Here is a 19,942-nt window from a genome sequence, read left to right as displayed (position 1 = left end):
TGTTATTGGACTTTTGTGCTCGCCACGGATTGTCCATAACGAACACCATGTTCAAGCATAAGGGGGTCCATATGTGCACTTGGCACCAGGACACCCTAGGCCGCAGTTCGATGATTGACTTTGTAGTCGTGTCGTCGGACTTGCGGCCGCATGTCTTGGACACTCGGGTGAAGAGAGGGGTGGAGCTGTCAACTGATCACCACCTGGTGGTGAGTTGGCTCCGATGGTGGGGGAGGATGCCGGGCAGACCTGGCAGGCCCAAACGCATTGTGAGGGTCTGCTGGGAACGTCTGGCAGAGTCTCCTGTCAGAGAGAGTTTCAACTCCCACCTCCGGGAGAACTTCGACCACGTACCGGGGGAGGCGGGGGACATTGAGTCCGAGTGGGCCATGTTCCGTGCCTCCATTGTTAAGGCGGCTGACCAGAGCTGTGGCCGCAAGGTGGACGGTGCCTGTCGGGGCGGCAATCTCCGAACCCGCTGGTGGACACCGGCGGTGAGGGATGCCGTCAAGCTGAAGAAGGAGTCCTATAGGGCCTTTTTGGCCTGTAGGACTCCGGAGGCAGCAGACAGGTATCGGCAGGCCAAGCGGAATGTAGCTAGGGCGGCCGCTGAGGCAAAAACCCGGACATGGGAGGAGTTCGGTGAGGCCATGGAAAAACACTTTCAGACGGCTTCGAAGAGATTCTGGACCACCATCCGACGTCTCAGGAGGGGGAAGCAGTGCACCGTAAACACTGTGTACGGTGGGGACGGTGCGCTGCTGACCTCGACTCGGGACGTTGTGGATCGGTGGAAGGAATACTTCGAAGACCTCCTCAATCCCACCGACACGCCTTCCGGTAAGGAAGCAGGGCCGGGGGACTCGGGTGTGGGCTCTCCTATCTCTGGGGCGGAGGTCACCGAGGAGGTTAAAAAGCTCCTCGGTGGCAGGGCCCCGGGGGTGGATGAGATCCGCCCCGAGTTCCTCAAAGCCCTGGATGCTGTGGGGCTGTCATGGTTGACACGACTCTGCAGCATCGCGTGGACATCGGGGGCAGTGCCTCTGGATTGGCAGACTGGGGTGGTGGTCCCTCTTTTTAAGAAGGGGGACCGGAGGGTGTGTTCCAATTACAGGGGAATCACACTCCTCAGCCTCCCTGGTAAGGTCTATTCGGGGGTGCTGGAGAGGAGGGTCCGTCAGATAGTCGAACCTCGGATTCAGGAGGAGCAGTGTGGTTTTCGTCCAGGCTGTGGAACAGTGGACCAGCTCTACACCCTCTGCAGAATCTTTGAGGGTGCATGGGAGTTTGCCCAACTAGTCCACATGTGTTTTGTGGACTTGGAGAAGGCATTCGACCGTGTCCCTCGGGGTATCCTGTGGGGGGTTCTCCGGGAATACGGGGTATCGGACTCCCTGATAAGGGCCGTCCGCTCCCTGTATGACTGGTGTCACAGCTTGGTCCGCATTTCCGGCAATAAGTCGGACTTGTTTCCAGTGAGGGTTGGACTCCGCCAGGGCTGCCCTTTGTCACCGATCCTGTTCATAATTTTTATGGACAGGATTTCTAGGCGCAGCCAGGGTGTGGAGGGGGTCCGGTTTGGTGACCTCAGGATTGGGTCACTGCTTTTCGCGGATGATGTGGTCCTGTTGGCTTCATCGGACCGTGACCTCCAACTCTCACTGGATCGGTTTGCAGCCGAGTGTGAAGCGGCCGGGATGAGAATCAGCACCTCCAAATCCGAGGCCATGGTCTTCAACCGGAAAAGGGTGGAGTGCACTCTTCGGGTCGGGGATGAGATTCTGCCTCAAGTGGAGGAGTTCAAGTACCTCGGGTCTTGTTCACGAGTGAGGGAAGGATGGAGCGGGAGATCGACAGGCGGATCGGTGCGGCGTCTGCAGTAATGCGGACTCTGCACAGATCCTTCGTGGTGAAGAGAGAGCTGAGCCGAAAGGCGAAGCTCTCGATTTACCAGTCGATCTTCGTTCCTACCCTCACCTCTGGTCATGAGCTTTGGGTAGTGACCGAAAGAACAAGGTCGCGGGTACAAGCGGCCGAAATGAGCTTCCTCCGTAGGGTGGCTGGGCTCTCCCTTAGAGATAGGGTGAGAAGCTCAGTTATCCGGAGGGAGCTTGGAGTAGACCCGCTGCTCCTCCGCGTCGAGAGGAGCCAGATGAGGTGGTTCGGGCATCTAATCAGGATGCCTCCCGGACGCCTCCCTGGTGAGGTGTTCAGAGCGCGTCCCACCGGTAGGAGACCCCGAGGAAGACCCAGGACACGCTGGAGAGACTATGTCTCTCGGCTGGCCTCGGAACACCTCGGGGTCCCCCGGGAAGAGCTGGACGAAGTGGCTGGGGAGAGGGAAGTCTGGGCTTCCCTGCTTAGGCTGCTGCCCCCGCGACCCAACCCCGGATAAGCGGAAGAAGATGGATGGATGGATGGATGGATGAATATTAAACTAACTTAATGTCGCAATGAAAGGAAGGGCACTGAGGAAGCTCTCTGCCCGAAAAGTGAAATTGTGTAATCAGAGTGCTGTCCGTTTATATTGTCCAATTAATTAATATTGTACAATCTCACGAATTTACGCATTAACAGAGTCTGCAATTTTCTGCCAGCACTCCTTCCTGGCTTTTGCTGCATCAGTGTTGCTTTTGGCCTCGATGATGTGTTTGAATTCTTCACATTTTTGAAGAATAACTGTCTGCTCCTCCATGGTAAAGTAGGCTGCTCTGCAGGGTTTCTCCATGTTTGTGATTGGTCAGACGCTGCAAACACCTCCCCTTTATGTGAGTGCGCAGTGATCCAGATTGGAAACCCCTGGGTTCAAATACCGAGTTGATATTCAGCTTCGTAGTACCGTTTATCAGGATTGCGAAATCGACCCAGGTAATGGAGAGATATCCCAGGTATGTTAATCCAGCTTCGTAGTACAGGCCTCAGAACCTCTGCTGAAGTCCAAGAATCACAGCAGCTGTTTATCTGAGAGCTCTGACTGATTGTCATGTGATGATTTAACAGCAGGAAACATCTTCAAATCCCACAGAGACTCTGTAACTTTAAACTTTGATAAGAGTTGACATGTATCAGCAGTAAATCCATCAGTAAACTGATGAGTGAATGTCTCTGTTTCTGCAGTAATGATGTGTTCATGACTCTCAGCACTTTATTTCCTCTGTGTACTTCAGTGAAATCTGCAGAGGAAACAGAATTGATAGTAAAAGTGTGTGCAGGTGTGTGAGCTTGGAGCTCAGTGTGTTCACTCCAACACGTTAACATGAGAGCTGAAAGGAAGCAAGCTACGCTGCACAGCTGTTCCACTTCTGGTCTGAACAGGACTGAAGTCCCTGCTGCTCTTTATACTGGATGTGCTGCATCACTGACTGACAGCTGATGAAGTGAGTCTCACTAAACACTCATTTATCTCCTCTGTTCTTTCTTCTCCTCTCATCAGATGGGACTAGTGGTGATTTCTGTCAGAGTGTGAGTGAACATCCAGGAGTGTTGAGAGAGGATCAGCTGGATCCTGATGATCCATCTGGACTGGAGTTTAGATCTGGATTTTGTCGTCTTCACTTAAGTCTCTTAACTGACCACAAACCGAACAGTTAGCTCTGGATTTTGTTGATTTGTTGATTAAGATGAAAAAAACAAACAAACATGTTATGAACTTGATAAATATGGGAACAGATTCTTTCAGGTTTTTTATTTATTTATTAGAAAGATTGGATTGATTACTTTTAAACACTTTTCATGGCTTACATGTCAGTGTTTCTATATGTAAATATTAAAAATAGTGGTATGTAGCTTTTATATGCAGGTAAACCAATCAGGTGTTTTTAATAATAATGTAATTTAAACGTGTAGGTGAGATCATGTGACTTAGCCCTATCCAATCACATCCTTTACATCTTGTTTTCTACATTAGTGCAGCATCTTGCATGTATTGTACAGCACTGCACACAGTGATAGTGATGCAAACAGACTGTGGACACAACTTCATTAAAAACATGAAATTCATCTTCTCCACTCATCTCCAGCTGAACCTCCTGTGGACTGATGTGTCCTTACAGCTCTTTGAAATATACCTCTGCCATTAGCAGTTCAAACACATGAATAATTCAATAAATAAAGCTGTGATTAGTTTTTCTCTAACTTCACACTGAGTGGAGGGAAATGAAATAATGCATAATGCCTGATTATCAGCACAGATAAATATGGACTAAATATAGTCTTTATCTTCCTTTAGATCACTTCTCCAAACTCATTTTTATCCACTGATCTACCAGTTATTTTGTTTCATATGTTGTACATCACACATTTGAACCTTGTGTTTGTTTTCAGGTTTATTTTCTTGCTGTATGTTTGTTTGTTTTGTGTAAAGCTTTCTGAAAAGTTGGTTTGAGAAGTTTTATACACGTCTGAAGGAATGGTGGTGAGATGATAGTGATACTAAACATACACTTAATTCTAATAAATATCTGTGGAAATAAATTAACTGGCCGCATTTTTAACCTGTGTGGAGCTTCAGCTTCATGTATGACATCTCTTTTTATTGTAGTTATTTTTCTAATCTTTTTTTAATCTGTGCCATAAGAATATCGCCTCTGGTATATTACCACTCAATGCCAATATTACTCTTGTAAATAATGTAAATAATGGCACAATTATTTTTCTTACATATTTTTACTATTATTGTTCTTATTGTTTTTGTACTTATTATTTATTGTTCTTTATTCTTCTTCTTATTGCTGCTCTTATATTCTATTTTGCTGTCCATTTGCTGCTGTAACAATGCGAATTTCCCCATTGTGGGACTAATAAAGGAATATCTTACCACCAGGACATGCAAGTTAGTTCAGTCTGATTTTATGTCATACTTTATTTTAAAGCTGTGTTTTAAAACGTGTGTAATTTAGTGCTATTTATATATTTCCATTTCCACCAGAGTTAATATTGATGAGTCATTTATCATTGGAAACTTTAGTGTCACATATGTTGAACAATTGTATGTTTACATGTCTGACCAACTGTGAACTAACTAAAAGACTTTAGGTTATGCTAGTTCAGCAACTGGAATTAAATTTTTCCATTTGACATGTAAGTTAGTGTTAAAATACGTGTTTCTTTTCAGGAGATTTACCAGCTTTAGTCTGTTTTCTTAATTCTTTAACTTGAACTCAAAGTGCAAAATACAATCAATGAAACAGCACCACCAAGTGACAATAAAACAAAACAGCAATCCATACAGCTTTAAACCTGCAGTGGAGCTTCTGTCTCCCCCTGCTGGCAGTGACAGTAAACAGCGGTTACCTGGATGTAACCCCAGTTGTGAGTACATGTATGAGTCTGTGTTGCTGCTGTAAAAGGTGGATTTTATTATTTTAAGCATCACAACCTTTGTTAAATGAGTCGTTTCACTGTCAGAATTCGATCCATTCAGTATGATAACATTTGGAAAGTCTAGAGGAGCCGCATGGTTCAATTATTTTATCTCTCAAGTCAGAAGGTAAACAGGTGAAAGCTCAAAGTGCTTTACATTTACAGCAATGAAACAAGGGCAAACACATAGAGCAAGTTAAAAAAAACATGCTGTGGGTTTAAAAATGTGTTTAACAAGACAAATATTCAGAGTAAACGATTAAAAAATACAGAATTTAAAATTGAATAAAACAATGTTAAAAAGTCAGTTCATTAAGGTTCAGTGTGAAAATATTAGGTTAAATAAGTTAAGTGTGGTTAAAAATAGACACAGATAATTTATTGTGTCTTAAATTGTGATTAAAATGACAATTTAATTGTAATTTACTTGTCACAGTGTTGGCATAATACTCAAACATGTCAACAGGGGGCGTATAGAGTTTGGGAGCAACCTAAAACTTTAGTTGCGGCCAATCCTGCAGCCGAGACGAAAACAAGCTAAAGTTGTCTGCCTCTTTGCTTACATCTACACTACAGGTGGGTTAATATTCCCCTAAAATAATATATGCATCTACTCGAGTATAAGTGTTAAGAGTTGGTGATGACGTGTGGTGATTAGAAGAGTAGTTTTGCAGTAATATGGAAATGGAGATATTTTCTACATCTGCTCGAAGAGTTAAGAAATGTGATCTGCAATGCTAGGCTAGCGCACCTGTTACTAACAAGTAAAGGTAACACAATGGTACAATCGACACTAATGAGACACACACTGGGGTTATTTTGTTGTGTAAACTGAGCCGAAAGGATGTATAGGGATAGTTTGTATGCTTTTATTTTTGTTAAATTGGTTTTCTGCTTACTTAATGTGTGTTTATTGTTAACTTTGTAATAGAAGTTGATTTGAGGATGTGTGTCAAAGATGTGGCAGTATAATGAGAGTGGAGTTTGGTGGTTACTCACAGTAAAACTGTATATTATGGTTTTACACGTAATGTATTTCAAGTGTAACTCAAGAACGAGGATTTATGGACATTCATATTGTTATAATATACATGTTTATTATGTTACAGTGCTTCAGTTTGACAGGTGTTACATATAGCCTACTGCCGTTTGCTAGTTTATTTTCTGAGGATGTGATGTCTGTTGTACTGTTCTCTCTGCGCCTTTATTTCCTTCTTTTATGGTGAAATACCACGAGTGAAACTGCAAATAGAAGACAGTACAAAACCTGAGTTTCCTTTACAGCGTGTCTTTAATAAACAGTAATGCTCTTTGTAGAATAGCTAAAGAACTGCACGGCACAAATGAGCCGTTTACATTAACAGTATGCTGATACACATCGTTGCTAAGCAACGCACACTTTACATTAGCTCTCAAACTACTTTTAGCACGACTTCTTGTATGACCTCCCAGTCAATAAACATCACACATTACAGTACTAAACTTAACATTAAATATTCATCTTCATTCGTATCAAATATCAAATCATCAAACTTACAACCATCGCTTTCTAAAAATACTAAAAATATAACCGGCTAAATCCTACAAGTTTCTTTACCAACAAAAGTGGTGGAAAGTAATTAATTACTCAACTACTTGTACTTTATTTAATGATATTATATTGTGCCTCTTTTATGTTGAGTTATCACTGATTAAAACACTGAAGTATCTTTGATTCAGTCAAATCCCTCACTTCATCTGGATATTGAATTCAACATTTGTGAATCTTGTAGCTGACAGTGAGACAGAGGCCACATTTAGCAGCTGTGTTTCAAGTTTTGATGCAGTTGGTAAAAACTGTGAAGTGAAAGCAGTCTGGTTGCAGTCCTATAAGAGTAATGTCTTTATAGAAATAAAGCGATGGTTCATTCGTTCAGTCATTTGTTAATTTGTTCGTTCATTCATTAATTTGCTTATTAATTCATTTGTTAATTACTGTAATACTTTAACTACATCAAGCTCTAATAATTATGTACTTTTACTGTATGAGAATTTTAATTTGCAATGGGATGTGATGATCAGCAGGGGGCAGTAGGCAACAGTTATATTACACACACACACACACACACACACATAATGGGATTATACTCTCATTTAAAAAATAAATCGTTAAAAAAAATCACAAATTAGTTCTGCTCAGATTGGCCAAATTATGTTATTCAGCTGTGAAGTTTATAAAATGGTACGAGGTCAAATCTCTTGACCCTCAGCTGTTCTGATGATCAGACAATATCTCAAAGACATCTCTTAACTCTGCCCCTCTCTCACCCTGTTGGATACAGAGAAACTTGTCTGTACTTTTATCTAAAATAGGCTATGACACACTCATAGACACTCATGCACACTCACGCACACACACAGACACGCACACAGACACGCACACACACACACACACACACACACACACACACACACACACACACAACCTCTAGCAAAGAAGAAGAGAGGAACAGGCTGATAAGCAGTAAAGGTGAATGTCCAATCAGACTCCATTTTATAATGATGATTTTGAAATTTGTCACCAAAAATAGCCTATGACACACTCATACATACACACACACACACACACACACACACACACACAATCTCTAGTATAAAAAAGATGGGAGGAGTAGACAGGTAGGCTGTAAAGGTGAAAGTCCATTCAGACCCCATTTTACAGTCCGCAGTGCAGAAGCAGGACTATAGCAAGTCTGAGGCAGGTGAGTGTTAATATCAGAGCTGAAAATAATGATTACTGTCATTATTGATCAATCTGCTGATTATTTTTCAGATTAATTATTTAGTTGATTAAACAGAGTCAGAAGAATATGAAATCAGTGTTTGAGGTCTTCAAAAGTTGTGTACTGTTTTTCATTTCCTGGTTTCTGCATCCTCACAGCGATGTAATGTGAGTCACCGCTCTTAATAGAGAGAAGTCACAGTAAAGAAGCACACACGTGTTTATCTAAAGTCTGTTTGTTGGAGTCAAAGTTTATCTTTGTGATGACTAGAAAACACACACGGTTATAGTTAAAGTCATGGAAACTAATAAGAAGTTAAGAGGCAGGACTGGATTTATTATACTGTGTGTGTGTGTGTGTGTCCAGTGTCACTGGTTTAGCTCTCAGACTCCAGAAGATGAATGATTTGCAGGAAGAGGAGGACAGAGCAGAGTCTCTACCATCCAGCTGTCTGTCTATGAAGAGTGACCGGTCTAATCCGTCAGAATTAAGTAATGAACCTGGACCCTCAGACACAAAGTAAGAGACTGTTTCCATTGTGTTAAAATTGAATGTGTTGAATCTCAGAGCCTGAAGAACAAAAAATGTGTAACTGACCAGATACTGACAGTCTGGACTGTTTAAAGAGCTGTTGGTTGGCCTCCACTAATGTGTCATAAAGAATGTGTTCATGTCCACAGAGAGAGGAAGAGGAGGGCTGTTTCTGTGGAGGAGCAGCTGTCCTGCTGTTCTTTGTGTCAGGACGTCCTGAAGGATCCAGTCTCTACCAGCTGTGGACACTGGTTCTGCAGACAGTGCATCACCTCATACTGGGACCAGTCTGCTTCATCAGGAGACTCCTCCTGTCCCCAGTGTGCAGAAGGATCCAGAACCAGACCTGGACTGCAGACAGACAGTCAGACCAGCACTGTACAAAGTAAGACTGAAGATCTGTCTGCTGATGTCTTCATCTCTGAAACAGGACAAGAATCTACCTCCTCTATCCTACTGAACATTAACACTCACACTGATTTCTTTTCTTCTCTTTCAGCAGAAAGTGGTCTGCAGGAGGTTTTAGACAAACATCAGATCAGTTTGAGCAGCACATGTGAATGTGTGACTCAAGGAACTGATGAAGCAGGAAGTGAAATCCTCCTCAACAGCAATTACACTGAGGTCCACATCATAGAGGGACTGAGTGAAGAGCTTAATACCCAACATGAGGTGTGGCAGCTTGAAACAGCTTCCAAGATGAACACCCTCCATGACACTCCAATCAAGTGTCAGGACATCTTTAAAGTCTTACCTGACCAACACAAACACATCAGAGTGGTTCTGATGAACGGCGTCGCTGGTGCTGGAAAAACCTTCTCAGTGCAGAAGTTCACTCTGGACTGGGCACAGCGCTCAGAAAACCAAGATATCAATCTGCTGATTCCGTTCTCGTTCAAGGCGCTGAACTTGATCAAAGATAAGAAGTACAGTCTGCTCATGCTGATCCATGTTTTCTATCCAACATTACAGAAGCTCCCAGCAGAGATGCTCGCTGTCTGTAAAGTTCTGTTCATCTTTGACGGCCTGGATGAAAGCAGACTTTCACTGGATTTCAACAACAGTGAGGTCGTGTCTGATGTCACACAGAAGTCATCAGTCAGCGTGCTGTTGACAAACCTCATCAAGGGGAAGCTGCTTCCATCGGCTGTCATCTGGATAACTTCCCGACCCACAGCAGCCAATCAGATCCCTCCTTCATGTGTGGACAGGGTAACAGAAGTACGAGGCTTCACTGACCCCCAGAAGGAGGAGTACTTCAAGAAGAGATTCAGTGATGAAGAGCAGTCCAGCAGAATCATCTCACACATCAAGACATCCAGGAACCTCCACATCATGTGTTACATCCCAGTCGTCTGCTGGATCACTGCTACAGTTCTGGACCACATGTTGACTACAGACCAAAGAGGAGAGCTGCCCAAGACCCTGACTGACCTGTACTCACACTTCCTGCTGGTTCAGACAAAGAGGAAGAAGAACAAGTATGATGAGGGACATGAGACGAGTCCACAGGAGCTGATGGAGGCTGACAGGGAACTTCTTCTGAAGCTGGGGAGGCTGGCGTTTGAACAACTGGAGAAAGGAAACATCATGTTCTACCAAGAAGACCTGGAGCAGTGTGGTCTTGATGTCACAGAGGCCTCGGTGTTATCAGGAGTTTGTACACAGATCTTCAAAAGGGAGAGTGTGATCTTCCATAAAACAGTCTACAGCTTTGTTCATCTGAGCGTTCAGGAGTTTCTGGCTGCAGTCTACATGTACCACTGTTACACCAGCAGGAACACAGAGGTACTGAAGGACTTCCTGGGAGAATCAAAACCAAAGTCTTTCCTCAAGAAGATTTCAGCTCATTTCAGAAACAACAACAGCTGTGTCTCCGACCTCAGAAATAACCCACCTGACAGTCATCATGATTTCACATCTCTGGATGACTTCCTGAAGAGAGCCATGGAGAAATCACTCAGAAGTGAAAATGGCCACCTGGACCTGTTTGTCCGCTTCCTTCATGGCCTCTCTCTGGAGTCCAACCAGAGTCTCTTAGGAGGCCTGCTGGGTCAGACAGACAACAGTCCAGAAACTATCCAGAGAGTCACCAACAACCTGAAGGAGATGGACAGGAAGGATATCTCTCCTGACAGAAGCATCAACATCTTCCACTGTCTGATGGAGATGAACGACAGCTCAGTACATCAGGAGATCCAAGAGTTCCTGAAGTCAGGGACCAGATCAAAGAAGAAACTCTCTCCGATCCAGTGCTCAGCTCTGGCCTACATGCTGCAGATGTCAGAGGAGCCTCTGGATGAGTTTGAACTGAAGAAGTACAAAACATCAGAGGAGGGACGACGGAGACTGATGCCAGCTGTGAGGAACTGCAGAGAGGCTGAGTAAGTCAAGATGTGATTAACTTAATAAATCAGTGCTCCATGTCGCCCCCTTTACCCGATTTTTTTCTGTGCAGGTTGTTAACAAAAGAGGTAAATTATCCTATTTTGTGTGCCGAGAACGTTTTTTCGTATTGTTATTATTTCAGAGCCTGTACTTTCTTACTTGAGTAAAGGAGTTGAATCAGTACTTCTACTTTTACCAGAGTGTTCTTCTACACAAGTATCTGTACTTTTACTTAAATGCAGAATGAGAGGACTTTTGCCACCTCTGGTTATTATATTTATTTAGAAATGTTGTTGTACTTGTGACAATGAATGAAGGATCTATCTATCTATCTATCTATCGATCTATCGATCTATCTATTTCTAGTAGTTACTGGATTTTTTTTATTGAGGTTTTTATTCTATTTCTCTTTCTTTGGGTGTTGAAGCTGGTAAAACAAATGAAGGACAGGACAGATTCCAGTCCCGGACCTTCTAGCTTCAGTGTTGATTTTCAATGTGCTTCTCTCTCCTCTCTACCCCAAGCGGTCGAGGCAGATGTTCTCCCACTCTGAGTCTGGTTCTGAGGTTTCTTCCTGTTAAAAGGGAGTTTTTTCTTGCCATTGTTTCCAAGTGCTTGCTTATGTGGGAATGTTGGGTCCTGAAGAGTACGGTTTCGAACCTGCTCTATGTGTAAAGTGCCTTGAGATGACTTTGTTGTGATTTGGCACTATAGAAATAAAGATTGATTGGTTGATGATTGATTGATTGATTGATAGAAGCTGCAGTAATAAAACCTCAACCACAAGGCGTTTGATTACAACATATACAGTATCTCACAAAAGTGAGTACACCCCTCACATTTTTGCAAATATTTTATTATATCTTTTCATGGGACAACACTATATAAATGAAACTTTGATACAATTCAACAGTAAATCTATAAGCTATACAAGATGTACACTTATATCAAAGTTTCATTTCTATAGTGTTGACCCATGAAAAGATATAATAAAATATTTGCAAAAAAGTGAGGGGTGTACTCACTTTTGTGAGATACTGTATCAGTATTTAACAGTTATCAGTGAATGCAGTAAAGTTATTATGACATGATATATAATCAGACATACAGGAAATACCTGATTTTACACAACAGGATTTAAGATAAGATCTGAATCATATTTAATCTGTTTCTGAATTGCACTGTATTTATTCTATTTGTAACAACCTGTAAACAGTTATCATGCCTTTAGAGCACTTTGTAAACTCGGTTTTAAAAATGTGAAGAATTATACTACTGCTAATAATAAATATTTTCATTAATGTCAGTTATACAACAATATCTAAAGTTTCCTAACGTTAACCAACATTGGCCTCCGTAAACGACTGGTCATTATCTCTCAACTGTCCATTAAAGGAATAAAATGCCTTAGAAAACCAATACTTTAAAATATGTAAAAAGATGATCTGAACCACTGACATGAAGATCAAATGTTAATCAAAATAGTGAATGTAAAAACTGTTTCATCATCAAATATATGAAGTAAATATAAAGTGTCCTCTTTCATGATAACATATGTTGTAATATATGTGTCATTACAGACTTTCTGACTGTGGACTCTCAGAGACTCACTGTGAAGTTTTGGCCTCAGCTCTGAAGTCCAACCCTCATCTGACAGAACTGAACCTGAGTGGAAACAACCTGTCTGATTCAGCAATGAAGCGTCTGTCTGCTGGACTGGAGAGTCCAAACTGTAGACTGAAGTATCTGGGGTCAGTTCACTGACTGTAGCTTTACTTTTTTCCCCCTATATATTAAATTCAAATTCTTCACTGATGTTTCAAATGTTTGGTTCATAATTTTCAGGATTTGCTGAACTCAAATCTTCAGAATGTACATTTTTTCAGGAATTAAAAATCCACAGTCTTTTTGTGTGTACCTGGAATACCAAGACCCTAAAAAATGTGGTCTCGAGACCGATCTGGAGTACTACAACACTACAAATGTTAATCAAAATAATGAATGTCAAACTGTTTCAACATCAAATGTATGAAGTAAATATAAAGTGTCCTCTTTCATGATAACATATGTTGTAATATATGTGTCATTACAGACTTCATGGCTGTGGACTCTCAGAGACTCACTGTGAAGTTTTGGCCTCAGCTCTGAAGTCCAACCCTCATCTGACAGAACTGGACCTGCGTAACAACAAACTGTCTAATTCAGCAGTGAAGCGTCTGTCTGCTGGACTGGAGAGTCCAAACTGTAGACTGAAGGGTCTGAGGTCAGTTCACTGATTGTAGCTGTGTTGGTTTTTTTCTTTTCTATATGTGCAATCCAGCTTCCTCACTGAAGTGTCAAATGTTAGGTTCATAATTTTCAGGATTGGTTGAACTCAAATCTGTAGAATTTAAATGTTTTCAGGAATTTAAAATCCACAGTCTTGTTGTGAGTAAAAATGACTTCCAGAGTTTAAACTAATATGAGGCTTCAGCAGTCTGAGTTCCACATATCAAGTAAGTATGTTTGTGTTTCTTCAGTGTTTCCTTGCTGAGCTGCAGTGGAGGGATCCAAACTACCAGACTGTCAAAGCCTCATATTAGCTTCATCTGAACTTATCACACACACACACACACACACACACACACACACACACACACACACACACACACACACACACACACTCAACTGGAACTGTTCACTGAGCTGAACTGAGTCTAAATATCCTGCAGTCACATTAAAAATAGTGGACAGTAAAAGTGTTTTTCTAATCAAGATGTCCTCATGTTAACTTTGTGGAGACAGACATGGGATCAGATCACACAGACACACTGTGCACATTATGGAAGCCTCAATGTAACTCCATGTTCTCTCCTTCATCTGCAAGATTAAAGCAAAACAAAGATTAAAAGTCTGCAGGTCTGAGAGAGAGTGATGAGAATGATTGTTTCATTCAAGCACAGTGAGACACCATCAGCTGAACTGGGAGTGTTCTGGTAGCTTACTGGTCTGTGCTTTGATTCTGGTGCTGGACCTTTGTTGCATGTCATTCTCTGTCTCTCTCTCCTCTAGTTTCCTGTTTATCTCTCAACTGTCCTTTAAAGGAATAAAATGCCTCAGAAACAAAGATTTAAAAATATAAAAAAAAGAAGATCTGAACCACTGATGTGAAGATCAAATGTTCATCAATATAGTGAATGTCAAACTGTTTCATCATCAATTGCATGAAGTAAATATAAAGTGTCCTCTTTCATGATAACATATGTTGTAATATATGTGTCATTACAGACTTTCTTGGTGTAGACTCTCAGAGACTCACTGTGAAGTTGTGGCCTCAGCTCTGAAGTCCAACCCTCATCTGACACATCTGGAACTGAGTGACAACGAGCTGTCTGATTCATCAGTGAAGCGTCTGTCTGCTGGACTGGAGAGTCCAAACTGTAGACTGAAGACTCTGCTGTGAGTTCACTGACTGTAGCTTTGCTGTTTTTTTCTATATATTAAATTCAAATTCTTCAGTGAAGTTTCAAATGTTAGGTTCATAATTTTCAGGATTGGTTGAACACAAATCTGTAGAGTTTAAATGTTTTCAGAAATTTAAAATCCACAGTCTTGTTGTGAGTAAAAATGACTTCCAGAGTTTAAACTAATATGAGGCTTCAGCAGTCTGAGTTCCACATATCAAGTAAGTATGTTTGTGTTTCTTCAGTGTTTCCTTGCTGAGCTGCAGTGGAGGGATCCAAACTCAAAGAGGGAATTTAGTTCTAAATATTCTGAAACTTTGAGACAGACACATCAAGTGTGAGTCTACCAGACTGTCAAAGCCTCATATTAGCTTCAACTGAACCTATTATGTGCGCGTGCACACACACACACACACACACACACACACCATAACATATTTATTGATGCCCGCAAATTATGTACAAACTCCCAGAATCTGGAGCAGGCAAGCAAGAACACACGCTAGAGAGTGACTGCGTGTGTGTGATCGATCATGCAGTGCACGCAAAGCGCCCTGTTTGCTCCGTGTTGATGGTTAGTAGACCAATCGCCCCCCGGACCGAATCTACATGGTATTACTTTTTGCAGGATGAGATATCTGCACATACTCACATACACACACACACACAAAACAAAACACACACAAGAGTGTCCTCTTTCATGATAACATATGTTGTAATATATGTGTCATTACAGACTTTGGCACTGTGGACTCTCAGAGACTCACTGTGAAGTTTTGGCCTCAGCTCTGAAGTCCAACCCTCATCTGACAGAACTGGACCTGCGTAACAACACGCTGTCTGATTCATCAGTGACGCGTCTGTCTGCTGGACTGGAGAGTCCAAACTGTAGACTGAAGACTCTGCTGTGAGTTCACTGACTGTAGCTTTGCTATTTTTTTTTTCTGTTTGTTTCTTCAGTGTTTCCTTGCTGAGCTGCAGTGGAGGGATCCAAAGACACACACACACACACACACTCTCACACACACAAAACATGCCATAACATATTTAATGATGAACAGGTGTAATATTGTCAGGTCATTAGTTTCATTAGTGTTTGTGAACAGTCAGTAAATGTAGCTGCTTATGGATGTGAACCTGACAGCAGTAGGTAGCAAAGAGAGATGATCTTTATCAACTGGAACTGTTCACTGAACTGAACTGAGTCTAAATATCCTGCAGTCACATTAAAAATAGTGCAAACAAAGATTTAAAAATATTAAAAAAAATAGATGATCTGAACCACTGATGTGAAGATCAAATGTTCATCAAAATAATGAATGTCAAACTGTTTCATCATCAAATGTATGAAGTAAATATAAAGTGTCCTCTTTCATGATAACATATGTTGTAATATATGTGTCATTACAGACTTTCTGACTGTGGACTCTCAGAGACTCACTGTGAAGTTTTGGCCTCAGCTCTGAAGTCCAACCCACATCTGACAGATCTGGTCCTGAGTGACAACATCCTGTCTGATTCAGCAATGAAGCGTCTGTCTGCTGGACTGGAGAGTCCAAACTGTAGACTGAAGGCTCTGGGGTCAGTTCATTGACTGTAACTTTGCTATTTTTTATACATATATATATATATTCAATTAAAATTCTTTTGTTTCAACATCAAATGCATGAAGTAAAAATTAAGTGTCCTCTTTCATGATAACATATGTTATATGTGTCATTACAGACTTTCTGGCTGTGGACTCTCGGACACTCACTGTGAAGTTTTGGCCTCAACTCTGAAGTCCAACCTCCATCTGACACGTCTGAACCTGAGTAGAAACATCCTGTCTGATTCAGCAGTGAAGCATTTGTCTGCTGGACTGGAGAGTCCAAACTGTAGACTGAAGATTCTGTGGTCAGTTCACTGACTGTAGCTTTGGTAGTTTTTTTCTATTCATTAAATTCAAATTCTTTACTGAAGTTTCAAATGTTTGGTCCATAATTTTCAGGATTGGTTCAACACAAATCTGTAGAATTTAAATTAAAATTCATAAATCCAAGTCATCTACCTGCCAGTTAGACCCCCTACCTACCCACCTGGTAAAAATCTGCCTACCTGCCCTGTCCGCGTTAATAACTGACATCATTCATTCCTCACTGACCTCTGGTGTTGTTCCATCATCACTAAAGATTGCTGCAATAACACCAACACTCAAGAAACCTGGCGCCGATCCGAATGACTTGAACAATTTCCGTCCCATCTCTAACTTGCCATTTCTCTCCAAAATACTAGAAAGAACTGTTGCGGCTCAGGTCCACACCCATCTGTCTGACAAAAATCTCTATGAACAACTTCAGTCAGGCTTCCGTCCCCTCCACAGCAGAGAGGGGTCACTGGTGATGGCATCTGACTCTGGACTTCTCTCCATTCTGGTTCTCCTCAACCTGAGTGCAGCTTTCAACACCGTTTCTCATGACATCCTCCTGGACAGATTAGCCTCCATTGGAATCACTGACATCCCTCTGGCTTGGTTCACATCATATCTCTCTGGCCGCACACAGTTTGTTCAAATCAAGAACCTAAGATCCGGCTGCTCTCCAGTCTCTAGTGGTGTTCCCCAGGGTTCTGTCCTTGGCCCCCTCCTGTTCATTATTTATCTTCTGCCTCTTGGTCACATACTCAGGAAATCTGACATACAATTCCACTGTTACGCTGATGATACCCAACTCTATCTTTCCACAAGCCTATTTTCACTCTGCCACCCATAGCTCTATCCGACTGCTTACTGGAAATTAAATCATGGCTCTCACTCAATTTTCTTAAACTCAACGGCAAAAAAACTGAGGTCTCCCTTATCGGTACCAGATCAACCTTAGCACTAACTTAACACTCAATACTTTCTCCATGTCCATCACCAATTCCACTGTTCCTCTATGCCTTCAGGTAAAGAGCCTGGGTGTCATCCTGGACAGCACACTATCCTTCGAAGCCCACATCAATAACGTTACTCGGTCTGTAAACTTCCATCTACCTAACATCAATCATCTCCATCCCACACTTTCACCAACCTGCACCGCTATCCTGGTAAACACCCTGATCACATCCCGTCTGGACTACTGTAACTCTCTCCTCTTTGGTCTTCCGCGGAAATCTCTCCACAAACTCCAACTGGTCCAGAACGCAGTCGCTCGTATCATAACCAGAACTCCCTCTATTGAACACATCACTCCTGACTGACTCCCTATCAAATCCTGCATTGACTTTAAGACTCTACTCCTCACGTTCAAGATCCTTCACAACCTGGCACCATCATATCTCTCTGAACCTATTCACATCTACACACCTTCTCCAACTCTTCGATCCTCCTCTGCCAACTTAACCACCATGGGGTCAAGAGCTTTCAGCCGATCTGCCCCCTGCCTATGGAACTCTCTCCCACCAGACATTCGCACTTCAGACTCTGTCTCCACCTTTAAATCCCGCCTGAAAACGCACCTATTCAGAGTGGCCTACTCTGTCTCTCACTAACTGCAATCTTCATTCTTGTTTATTTATTGTACTAATGCACTTTGTAGTCACATTCATATTTATTATTTATCTTTGCACTTAATGTCACCTGATTTATATAGTTTGATGTACTGTTGTTGTGTTATATGTGCCTTGTAAGGTGACCTTGAGTGTTTTGAAAGGCGCCTTTAAATAAAATGCATTATTATTATTATTATTATTATTATTTTTTTATTATTAGTAATAATAATAATGTGTGTCATTACAGCCTTTTGTTATGTGGACTCTCAGAGACTCAATGTGAAGTTTTGGCCTCAGCTCTGAAGTCCAACCTCCATCTGACAGATCTGAACCTGAGTCACAGCAAGCAGACTGATTCATCATTGAAGCTTCTGTCTGCTGGACTGGAGAGTCCAAACTGTAGTCTGGAGACTCTGAGGTCAGTTCATTGACTGTAGCTTTGTTGGTTTTTTTTCTATATTTTCAATCCAGCTTCCTCACTGAAGTTTCAAATGTTTGGTTCATAATTTTCAGGATTGGTTGAACACAAATCTGTAGAATTTAAATGTTTTCAGGAATTTAAAATCCACAGTCTTGTTGTGTGTAAAAATGACTTCCAGAGTTTAAACTAATATGAGGCTTCAGCAGTCTGAGTTCCACATATCAAGTAAGTATGTTTGTGTTTCTTCAGTGTTTCCTTGCTGAGCTGCAGTGGAGGGATCCAAACTCAAAGAGGGAATTTAGTTCTAAATATTCTGAAACTTTTTTAGAACTAAATTCCCTCTTTGAGTTTGGATCCCTCCACTCAAAGAGGGAATTTAGTTCTAAAAAAGTTTAGAACTAAATTCTGAAACTCCCCTCCCTGAGCTACTACCTTACCGTGGTGGAGGGGTTTGCGTGTCCCAATGACCCCAGGAGCTCAGTTGTCGGGGGCTTTATGCCCCTGGTAGGGTCTCCCATGGTAAACAGGTCCGGGGGGAGGGGCCAGACAAAAGGTAGCTCAGAAAACCCCGATGACGAGCAAGATAATTGGATTTTCGTGTCCCTTGCCTGGACGCGGGTCACCGGGGCCCCCCCCTGGAGCCAGGCCTGGGGGTGGGGCTCGGAGGCGAGCGCTTGGTGGCCGGGCCTTCCCCCATGGGGCCCGGCCGGGCATAGCCCGAAAAAGGGACATGGGACCCCGCTCCCACAGACCCACCACCAGTGAGAGGGGCCAAAGGGGTCGGGTGCAATGTGAGCTGGGCAGCGGCCGAAGGCGGGGACCTTGGCGGTCCGATCCTCAGCTGCAGAAGCTAGCTCTAGGGACGTGGAACGTCACCTCTCTGGTGGGGAAGGAGCCTGAGCTGGTGCGTGAGGTTGAGAAGTTCCGGCTAGATATAGTCGGCCTCACCTCGACGCACAGCAAGGGCTCTGGAACCAGTCTCCTTGAGAGGGGTTGGACTCTCGTCCACTCTGGAGTTGCCACTGGTGTCAGGCGCCGGGCAGGTGTGGCAATACTTATTGCCCCCCGGCTTGGTGCCTGTATGTTGGAGTTTACCCCGGTAGACGAGAGGGTGGCCTCCCTCCGCCTTCGGGTGGGGGGACGGATCCTGACTGTTGTTTGTGCCTATGGTCCAAACAGCACTTCAGAGTATCCAGCCTTTTTGGACTCCTTGGAGGGGGTGCTGGAAAACACTCCCCCTGGGGATTCCCTCGTTCTGCTGGGGGACTTCAACGCCCATGTTGGTAGCGACAGTGAGACCTGGAAGGGTGTGATTGGGAGGAACGGCCCCCCTGATCTGAACCCGAGTGGTGTTCTGTTATTGGACTTCTGTGCTCGTCACGGATTGTCCATAACGAACACCATGTTCAAGCATAAGGGTGTCCATATGTGCACTTGGCACCAGGACACCCTAGGCCGCAGTTCGATGATTGACTTTGTAGTCGTGTCGTCGGACTTGCGGCCGCATGTCTTGGACACTCGGGTGA

General features: G+C 42.9%; 1 protein-coding gene across 1 annotated transcript in view; it reads left to right on the top strand.

Moving 5' to 3' along the window:
- Positions 1–16,266, top strand: part of LOC128362338 (NLR family CARD domain-containing protein 3-like) — a 32,719-nt gene extending 16,453 nt beyond the window's left edge. The window contains exons 7-10 of the mRNA XM_053323079.1: positions 12,623–12,793; positions 13,135–13,305; positions 15,222–15,343; positions 16,211–16,266. Coding sequence (XP_053179054.1) covers positions 12,623–12,793; positions 13,135–13,305; positions 15,222–15,343; positions 16,211–16,266 — 520 coding nt within the window. The remainder of the gene's footprint in view (positions 1–12,622; positions 12,794–13,134; positions 13,306–15,221; positions 15,344–16,210) is intronic.
- Positions 16,267–19,942: the final 3,676 nt, after the last annotated feature.

Source organism: Scomber japonicus, chromosome 7 (assembly GCF_027409825.1).
Source record: "Scomber japonicus isolate fScoJap1 chromosome 7, fScoJap1.pri, whole genome shotgun sequence".
In the NCBI taxonomy this organism is placed as follows: Eukaryota; Metazoa; Chordata; class Actinopteri; order Scombriformes; family Scombridae; genus Scomber; species Scomber japonicus.
The sequence above is the reverse complement of the archived record's forward strand: the minus strand, read 5'-3'. Positions and strand labels throughout refer to the sequence as shown.